The sequence below is a fragment of the Rhipicephalus sanguineus genome, chromosome 1 (assembly GCF_013339695.2).
Source record: "Rhipicephalus sanguineus isolate Rsan-2018 chromosome 1, BIME_Rsan_1.4, whole genome shotgun sequence".
Classification (NCBI taxonomy): domain Eukaryota; kingdom Metazoa; phylum Arthropoda; class Arachnida; order Ixodida; family Ixodidae; genus Rhipicephalus; species Rhipicephalus sanguineus.
The window spans coordinates 158,744,680-158,755,510 of NC_051176.1; the positions used below are offsets into that span (position 1 = coordinate 158,744,680).

At 46.6% G+C, this 10,831-nt stretch overlaps 1 protein-coding gene across 1 annotated transcript in view; it reads right to left on the reverse strand.

Annotated features, from left to right (window-relative positions):
• LOC119401016 (protein spaetzle 5) overlaps positions 1–10,549 on the reverse strand; it is a 68,057-nt gene extending 57,508 nt beyond the window's left edge. The window contains exon 1 of the mRNA XM_037667867.2: positions 10,261–10,549. Coding sequence (XP_037523795.1) covers positions 10,261–10,326 — 66 coding nt within the window. The 5' untranslated portion in view covers positions 10,327–10,549. The remainder of the gene's footprint in view (positions 1–10,260) is intronic.
• Positions 10,550–10,831: the final 282 nt, after the last annotated feature.

Here is a 10,831-nt window from a genome sequence, read left to right on the forward strand (position 1 = left end):
CTCCTGAAACCAGGGGTCGCCACCTTGATTGACAGAGCGTCTTGACACAGCTTACTGTTTCACGAGGCACCTAAGTATGAAGCTACCTGCTCGTGAATCAGTAATGGTTCACCTTGGTCTGCTAAGCTTGCCACTCAATTTTCATTCTTTTAGTTGTGCATCACAAGTCTGCTGTAATTGCAAAGACGCATGTATTTTGCCTACTTTATTAGGCAAGTGGTAGTGAAAATAAAATATAGCATTGTCGTGCCTGAGGTTCTGAATGCAGTGAGTCAACTGATGTTACTTATTTTGAGCTCACATATATTTAAGCCTTTACATCCCGATTTATTTTTGAGAAATCGTTTCCAAAATAATTTCATTTATTGCTTGATTGGATTGACACGTTGAATGAATGCCCGAAATACATTCGGAATAATATATGTATTTGTTTAGCATTCATAAGCATTTGTTCAGTTTAGAGACAGTTGGCTTCACTGTGATCATCGCAAACACACTTCTTAATGCTTAATCTATAACATATATAGACAGCGAAATCTCGTTGATACGATTATGCATAATATGTTCTTGTTCTTATTCCCGACCAACATCCCTTGGAAATAATGCATTTCCATGAGCTTAATACGATCACATTTTTGCCCAAAGTTGGATAACACGACCGCGAACATGGATCTTGACCGATATATCTAGAAATACTGCGTTTATTCTTCGGTATGCCAGCTCGCACCGCGTTCTAACAACCGACGATCTGCGCGTAGCAGAGCCGCTGAGGCCATAGCAGCATCGGTATTGCGGCGAAAAGATCGCCGCGAGGCGAGCTTTTGTTTGAGATTATTTATATATATATATATATATATATATATATATATATATATATATATATATATATATATATATATATATATATATATATATATATATATATATATATATATATGCCGCTTCATGAGGGCCCCTTTAAGCCCTGGATGGCTGCACCACTGGGACTATCTTGGGGCCACAAACGAGTCAACCAACCCTATATATAGCGTATATGCATCAAACAAGGACGTGCTAACGCAAAGCTGCGCGTAGAGGTCGTCGTGAGGTTTGACTCATCGAACGCGGAGAAAATACATCCACAGAACACCGGTAGCAAGCTACCCTGGTCGCGAGATAAGGCCACGTTCTGCGTAAGGCCACGATAAAAATGTTCTCTCAGTGCAGTTTGTTGAGCTGAAAGGGTGTTGCTCAACGGCACGACTACTGTACAGGGTGTTTCAAGAAATGTGTCCAACCTTCTCAAAAAATCATGAGAATGCGATATTTGATTGCTGCCTTCAGAATTAGTTTTTTTGTAGTGGTACGGGTTTTAAGATAGTTAAAGAAATTATTTGGGACTGTAATTAAAAAAGCTAAATTAATTAACTTTTTAATTCGTGGAGGTAGGTGGTTGTGTCAAATGGGAGAATTGAAGTTCTTCATTCCAGAAACGCAACCCAACTTTGATATTTCGAAAAAGTGGCACCTAGTAAAAATTACGAAGTAATGAAATTCAACCAAATTCAATGGCGAAACCTAAACAGAAACATGGAAGAACGCAACTGCCATATTCTTCTGAGACGTCCAAAATGAGTGAATGACTTTTTCTGTAGCGCTAGGCATCTTAAGATGGTTAGAGACATGACTTGAGACAGCAATTAAGAAAGTAAAATTAATTAACTAGTTAGGTGACTGTGTCAAATTGGGGAATTGAAGTTCTTCGTGCCAGTAACCCATCCCAACATTGAGATTTCGAAAAAGCGGCCTCTAGTAATAATTACGAAGTAATGAAATTCAACCGAATTCGATGGCTTTCGCCGTTGAAAGCCGTTGCATTTCGTTGAATTTCATTACGCCACAACAATTACTAGAGGACGCTTTTTCGAAATATCAAAGCTCGGATGGGTTCCTCGCATGAAGAACTTCAATTCTCCCATTTGACACAATCACCTAACTCCACTAATTAAAAAGTTAATTAATGTAACTTTCTTAATTACTGTCCTAAATGATGTCCTTAACTACCTTAAGATTCCTGCCGCTACGGAAAAAGCAATTCTGAAAGCCCCGAGCAAATATCGCATTTTCCTGATTTTTTGAGAAGGTTGGACACATTTCTTGAAACACCCTGTATAGGAGGGAGCAGCCACGATCTGCATTGGCACCCGTGGCAGAGAACGAGCAGCGGCGCTGGCGGCAGTGTATCGGAGAGACACGGGCGTGCGTCAAGGCGACTCGCGACTGGTGCGCGGGTTTATGCAGAAACAGTGCGCACATACATCAGGCGGTCGCCGTCGCAGCAGCGCTCGACTTTCTTCTGTCGTGCTTGTTCATGCATGCAGGAAACGCGCCCGCCAGAGTATTGCAATGTGCGCCCATACTTGTGTATATACAGTGGCTCACTCTTTCCTCCACTTCGCGTTAGAAAGGACCCGCAATAAAACATGAGGAGAAAAAGAGAGAAAGAAAGAACCGCTCGGGGTAGCGCGAGTACATACCATGCCACCCAACTAAAGGTAGCGTGGAAAAATTTGGTTTACAGCTACGCGGATTGAATTATTCTCTCATTTTGTGCGTGTACGTTGGCGCGCATTATAAGGCACTTCGTTTTTTTTCCATGCTCTCGTACGAACGAGTAAGATCGCCTTTGCCTACACGACAGCGTGATTCCTGACGCGCGCAAGCACAGATACACACCTCGTCTTTCCTTTCTGCACCATTCTTTTTATTTTTCCTTCGCGTATCTTTCTGAGTCCTACCACGCTGTGGAAAAAGTAAAAAAACAAAACAAAAACGAAATAAAAAAAACGCCTTCAGTGTAGCTAGCCCCCAATTGCCAAAATTTCCCTGAATTTATTCATTAAAAAATGTGACAGAACTCAACACATCTCAGGTTATATGTTCCCTTTTCATCACCTCTTGTTTACATTATTTGATTACAGTCACCTTTTGATTACATTATTACTTCTAATGCGACCATGCAGCGGAAGTGTCATTCTAAATACCCCGTTTCCAGCAGCTAAGTGCTAGAAGGTGGGTATGCCCATAGAGTTTCCTAAAATGACCTAGAGGGAACTCTGGCGCTGCGATCGTTCAGCCACCATGGGAATGATGGGTAGTACACGGATTTGCCTAGTCTTCGTGCTTGTGGGCTTCGAGCGCACTTGTGGCTTTGTTTATTGCTATGTTTTGGTTTTCTTTCGGATAAAAAAATGGATCGTTGTGAACTTCTTGACCAGATTTGAATCGGTGAGCCTAAAGAAGTTAAAGTGGTGAAGTGAAACTGCTGATTTTTGCTGAACTTCGTTTTGCAACAAAGCGGATGCAGGCGACGCGGAGCCAAACGGAGCCGAAAGAACGAAGTTTAGACAAATCCGTGTACTACCCATGATTCCCATGCTGGCTGAAGCGCGATGCATTGCAGCTCCCATAGACACTAGCGCCAGAGTTCCCTCTAGTAAGTATTGTAGGAAACTCTATGGGTATGCCCGGTCCGTCCATCCCTTCTGTTACGCTAACAACTTGTCATTGACGGTATATTTTCGTAGTTACCTATATACGCAGCATCGTCATACCAAGCAACCGGGCGAAAGTACTGCGTACGATCACGACCACTGAGATTGAGTCCCGTGCTTTGTTGTGAGACCTTAGCGCGGCGATGTGCATTTGGAAATCAGGCACGTTAACTATCGCGCAATGATAACACAGTGGGAAGTTGCGTACCTCTGAGATTTTAAAGGTTTTCTGTCAATAAACAATCAGAAGTCAGCACTGCGTCTATTTTCGTATCACTTTGTCACCTGTTTATTATTTTTTTTTCTCGTGCTCTCGCCGCTGAGTATACGAGCCCAAGATGAATCGGTTTCTTTGAACCGCTACGTTTAGTTTCGACGCCGCATATGCGTTTTGAGTGACGCGCTCGAGAACCACTCAGTTATAACGTCCGACAAAAAAAAAAAAAATTGTGTACAGCGGTCAAGACTCGGACTCAGGCCCGAGTCAATATGACGTCGGCATCACCATGCGTCGGATCACCCGGAACCCATGCGCACTTGTAGTGATTGCCAGAGACGTAGCCAGAAATTTTTTTCGGGGGGGGGGGGGGGTTCAACCATACTTTATGTATGTTTGTGCGTGCGTTTGTATGTGCGCGTGTATATACACGCAAGCAGAATTGAAAAATTTCGGGGGGGTTTGAACCCCCCCAACCCCCCCTTGGCTACGCCCCTGGTGATTGCAATCGGCACGATGCAGTGTGTTTTTTTCTCTCGGACGCAGGAATGCCCTTGTTCCTGCGTCATTCCCATTGTGTTATCATTGCCCTATACGGTATGCCTTAAGTCCAACTATCACTTATTTGTTTAGTTAATTCTTGCTTTTTCCTTCCTACTGCATGCTGATACAGTATAGCAAAGTTTCTGACCACGAGCTGTTTTACAATGATCGGGAAGTATTCCAGTTCCGAGCTTTACAGCAACTGATCCAAAGAAACACCTGCAGCAGTCAGTTCAGAAGGACGGCGCGCCAGCCGACTTGAGAAGCAGACTGAAATAAGGCAGCACTTTTAATAGGTGGGGAGGTAGCCATAGAATGACCAGTCTATGCATGATCTCCAGAAAGAACTGTATTGGCAAGTGTCGTCTATATATGCGCAAGACGAAGCCAGCGATCGTATAGCCGCGCTACATCTACCTTTTATCATTTTTCGCCTTGTTCACATGTGCTGCTACTTTTAAGGTCCTTCGGCTCTCTTCCATCGTTCCCTCATCAATACAGAGCGGTGGTTCGTTCACTGCTAACGAGGCCAGAATCTCGGAGAGGGTATTCCGCACCCTGGTTTCCTCGGTTCCTCTGTATCGGCTTCCAGGAAAGCAAGGCTGTATGGTGCAAGAGGGACGTTTCACGCAGAGTGCGACAGCCATGGCGGTGTCAAATAGGCGCATTTAGTATTCATAAACAGATAGCAGCAGACTCACTTAATTACCACCAGCGTCTAGGACATGCCCTTGTTTTGCCGCGGTGCGTCGTGGAGTCCTTGCGCGAAGCCACTTTCCACGCCCCTGTGTGAACCACAGCTTCAGGGCAGTCTTCCATCTTTCGAAGGAGATACAGAGGAGTTTTTTTTTTTTTTTTTCTCTCTATCCGTCGTGTATGTTTTGCCTCAACGTATAGTGAAACACGAGCGATCTCTGTTACTCCGACAATCGTGTTCGTATTGACCTTACGCTATGTATACCCGGCCAGTGGCGATGCCAGAGTGAACGTTTAGGGGACACCTTTGGGTTCTCATTATAAGCTCAACCGGGAGGCCAACTGACTTCAGCTGTCACTACAAGGTTATGGCAAAGAAAAAGTTTTAAGCGCGATATGGACAGAGTGTTCCATTATTTCTCGAGCGCGCCTTTTTATCTACTCAATTAAATACGACCTGTATTTGCGGCAACAACGTTGAATACATAAGTGACAGGAATAAGTACGTGGAATCAGTCAATTGTTTAGACCCTCTTTCTCTCATTTTTAGGTTTCCACACGTAGCGCCAGCACTCCATGTATTATCATTGCTTCTTGAGATGTTATCGGTAATAATAACTGTCGGTGTTTTACGTCCCAAAACCACGGCTCCGAAAATTTCGACCAACTGGGGTTCTTTAACGTGCACCTAAATCGAAGTACACGGGCCTCGAGCATTTCACCTCCGTCGAAATGCGGCCACCGGGGCCGCGATTCGATCCCGCAACCTTCCCGTCATCAGTCGAGCGCCATAACCACTAGTCCACCGCGGCGGGTGTCATGTTGTCGACTTTTCATATGTAGAGAAAAAACAGGTGTACGTGTTCGTCTCGGTACGCATGACATAGTGCACTCCTGCCAGCAGATGTGCTGAAGGCTATGGGACTCGTTCACACTGAGACATCTGACGTCTAAGCGGCGCAAAATTCAGTTCGATGAATTCCGCCAAGAAATATCCTCTCAGCGTCGGTTGTTTCCAGCGTGGTGTCGTCCGCCGGTGTAGCCGGAATCTGTCGCAATGGACTAATTATAACGCGGGCCAGCAACTGAGTGATCCCTCACGCAACTTATGCCAATTGTGGCGACGCTGTGAGCTGTTGTTTCACGAGGCTTTGTCGACTGCTGCGGGAGCAGACATTTTAATAGCCTGCGATAAACTGTACGGTTCGGTACTGTGCAACAAACACCATGCACGCCGAATCGAGCTGACAAAATAAAAGCGCACCAACTGGGGCATTATTCTCGGGTGATCAGTTTCGCAAGATTTCGTGAACGCGTCGGCATGTGCATGAGAAACTCGCTATCTCGGTACAGTGGAAAAATCGCTGCAGCCATCTGCACACTTCGATGCGTCCAGTACCGAGCCTCGCGCTATCGGTGATAACCCGAAAATATCGCCCTTAGATGCAAGCGGAGAAGAAAGAAATGAGCGGGGAAAGAAAGCTTTGCAGGGGCACGTAAGTTTGTGCAACTACTTTTAACGCTAGTACTACAATATCGGGCGCTCTTGGTGCTTCGATGCTATTAAGGCGAAAGCCTTATACGGCTCATGAGTCAAAAAGAATGTGGCGTCCCGCGTCGTTGGTGTCAACACGAACGGTAGCGAAAGTCAGTAATTTAATGAGTGTCTCGTGAGAGCATTTTCACCTGTGCTATCCATAGATATAACTAAAGGGACTGTCAACATTTTCGAACGCTGGCAGCAGCTCCGGTTGTGCAACAAGCGTGCAATGTGAACGACGGGGCAGTTCGGCGCCAGTAATTTCCGTGCCGCTCTAGACGCCGAATCCCCCAGTGCGTACACGAGCCAGCAGTACCAACAACTGTTTCATGAGTATTCTTTCGTTGTTTGATACTCTACTGCATACCTTTACCGCACACAACCTCGCATAATGCTCTGCCATGACAAGTCGGATAAAAACACGCCACGAGGGAAACGCACGCCGCTCACTTAATAAACAAAACCTGTAGCAAGACGCACTCCATCTTAGTCGAAGTACGGCATGAGCAGCAGTCAGAGCCGCATGGTGCTTGTACAAATAGCGCGCTCATCTGCCAACACGAGAAAATTTTATTACGGCTCGAGGAAATTGAAGTGACAGTAAGTTTTTGAGGATTTTCGCCGCTGTAGTTTCGATGTGCCTCGCCCAACACTCACGGAGTGGGTCTGCACAGACGCGCACGCACACCTACTTACACATACATATGCGAGTAAAAATGATGCGGCGTTGTACATAGCTGTTGTGTTTTTTGTAATGACATTAAAGCCATAGGCTGGGGGGTTAACCCCCCCCCCCCTCTCCACTGCCGGTACTTTTGCAATCCGTACGCGTATATGTAATCGCGCACATACGCGCGCGCGCACACACACGAACAGTCTGTGTCACAAGTTCAGAGACCACCAGCTCTGTGGTCATTGAACTTTGAGTTTCCCAGTAAATGGAGAAAGTATTCGGTCGAACTGTGCAGTACATGTTGTACACGTTTAAGAACGGGTCGGAAATCTAAATTCAAGACTTGCTGTCGAAGCAGCTCGAATATTCAGCTTTTTCTCGCGTCTCGTGGCCCTTAAACGTTTGGCGCTGACTGTACAGATCGGGGGAAAGGGCGGGGGGTCGGACCGATCTCGAAATAAAAGCCTGGCTACGCCCCTGACTGCAACTCACCGACGTCGTGCGTCTGCACGAAGGAGCAACCGTTTGCAAGCGTTCACGACGATGAAAGGCGCGGCGACGTTGATCGTCTCCTCAGAGATGTATCCAATTAACGGTGACATTTCAGCATCCGTTCATTCAGCAATGCGAACCTCGTCCAAGAATACATTGAGAGAGCCGCAGCTGTCACTTTGACGGCATTCGATACCTTAACATTTCGGGGTTGTAGCTGTCAAACGTAAGCCGTGTGCGGTAATAACACAGGGGATCGCGTTCGGCAAGTTCTTTCCCTTCAGCCGTGCACCAACTTCAATTCATTTCCCTGCATTCGTTCACTATCGCACATAAACGCATACGCGACGAGGCCTCCAAAACCGTACGCACAGAAATAAACTGATACATTGTGTGCATCCTCCACATACTCTCGTCTGCGTTTCCCATTTCCTGGTATCCATTACGTCGCTCTAACTGACCATCGGTTATCGGTACCTCGCATTAAATGAACTTCCCGTGTACACTTTTTCTTATATTACTGCGGAACACAAGGAGACGTTGAAAGTGCTTACATCCGGCAACTCGGTTTCATTTGTGTATAAAGACGAAAGTTCAATGCCTCAACATGTGTAGCACATGCATGCTCACGGAAACGACGATCAGCTACTCTGACTGATTATAACGTGCAAACAGCGTACAAACTACGCCATACAGTATACCTATTTATTAGCAGTTCGCTTGATTTCACAATGGATTAAAACTTGGCATCCGCATATAAGCACGCACCGACTCAATCCTTCCATACTACATCATGTAAAGAGGTAGCGTGTCAGCGCTTTGTCCTATATTATTTGATCCTTTAAACGTCCCCTTACCTGCAGTTACTATATGTATATGTTGCTGAATTACCATCGTCAGCTCCAACAGCGGTGTGCAAGGCAGGGGAAGGCTCACCAACGCAACACTTTTCTTACAGTATGCATTACTATAGCTTAATAGTTCAATAAAAACGAAGTCATTCACGACCCCCCCCCCCCCTCCACCTTTTCCTTGTATTTCAAATTTTTTTTTAACGATGCGCACAGCTTTTCAAGAAAGGACAACATTTATACTACAGGGCTCTCGCCGTAACTCTGAACAAACTTATTCACAGGCGAGACGTGGGGAAGTAAAGTGGTCGGTCGGATGGCAGTTGAAAAAGTATAGCAAGCCAGCAAAGAGCAGACGCCATTGCGCGACCAGGAGTGGGACCTGTGAACCGAAGAGGGCACTTGTCGCGTGACGGTGGCGGTATACTTCTCGACACGTATAGGACGACGCATAGAGAGCGCGTACGCCAGAAGAGGGGCAAGGGCAGTGTTGCGTCTGCCCTGGCCCCTCTGCTCACGCCCTCATTCATCCGTCCTCTATTTCTTCTGCGCCAGGATATTGCGTCAGCGAATAAGTACACAAGGCCACGCTGTCTCAGTTCAGCTGTTTCCCTACTTTGTAGACAGGTACGTAAATGTGCACACGTGTTTCGTCGTTGAATATTAAATCACTGCTGCGAATACTGAGAAGACTTGGCCTCAGAAGCAGAGCACCTTTGAGAATTTGCAAAACCCTACGCGCATTTTTCTGTCCTCTTCATTTTTTTCCCTCTTCTTGTCGTTGTCTGAACAGAGGCTGAAGAAATTTCAACTATCTCCTCCGCACTTTCTGGAGAATGAAAGCATGCATTCGGATACACAATGCAAGTTGGTTATCGAGAGTGCTGAGTTGGCCATGGCTACTCAATGCCTCTCTTCGCGACCATCTTCTGGTGCGATGCGGGTAAAATTTCCAAAGTGAAAGACCGTGATATGCAGATGTTTATCGAGCACATGAAGTCTTACAAGAATAAAAAGTTTCTGTGCTTACGTGAGCCCAGTCAAATTGATCAATCGGATGTTCTGGATTGGGTTATTTGTTAGCCATTGCTTCTAGATGTCAATAGGCACGTAAAACGAAATGGAGAGAAAAAACGAACAAGACGAAGTGATGCTGTGCCCCAGCCTGTGTATATATCTCTCCCTATCTCTCGTATAGTTTAGCGTTCCCTCCTGCGTCCGGATCCAGTCTTAGCGCGCTACCAATATATTACAGGGCTTCACTCATACAATTTTGTAAATCTTGCGCTATGCTTGGCCCATTGTCTTCTAAACCCACTGATAATTTCTTGCTTTCAGCTCCTTGAGGGTAAAATCAGAGGCTTGATTTAAAGGACTAATCACACGTGTGTGATTTCCAAGTGCCCAAAATCTCGACCATTACTTTTTCACCGTACTGCCGGACTACGTGAGCGCCAGCGTCTTCCATCCATGAATCAGGATCACGCAATAAAATTTTGCTTCTCGAAATAAAGTTGCTCATTTTTCGTGAACGCTCGCGTCAACACTCACGATCATTGGCCGGTGGCTTCGCTTTTGCTTTCCCCAGGTTGGAGGGCGCAAGTTCCCGTATATGCAGACGGGTTTGTGAGCGGTAGCCCCGTTTCCGGGAAAAAACAAAAAAAAACAAATAACTCCGTTACTGCAGGACGCATGGTAGTCGTTCTCGGACTCACCCTGGTAGACGTGCCTCTGGCGAGCAGCACGAGAGGAAGCGCGGACCCCACGAGGCGCAGCGTCATCTTTGGCGGCGCAGGTGTCACAGCGCACGGCTGCGCGCAGAAAAAGGATGCGGGTGTGGTGGGCTAGGGGTCACAGGCGGCAGCAGCGGTGCTGTCAGCAGCGGGCAGCAGCTCCGAAGGCGACGGCAAGTGTGTCGGGCGGCCGTGGCGCTGCTCGGCGCCCTCTGCGATGCTCCATGCTCCTCCTCGGCTGCTAGCGTCCGCCGTTCTGGCGAGCATATGCGCGCGCCCGTTGCGCTGCTACTGGTCCCGCTCTCACCACCGGTCTGTCCCGGAGCGCGCTCGCCTCTCGCCACGCAACTTCAGACGTGCAGGACAACCAAATGACGAGCGACGCATTTAATGCATCTTCCTGTCCACATTGTATAGGTTCCCCCGCCTGAGAGAACAACAGAAACAAAAAAATTGTCTCTCTTTCCTGGCTTCTGTTTTCATTTCCTCCACCCTCTGTCTATTTGCTGAGATGCAACTTGCGTTTGAGTAGAAAACAATGACGTCGGAACCG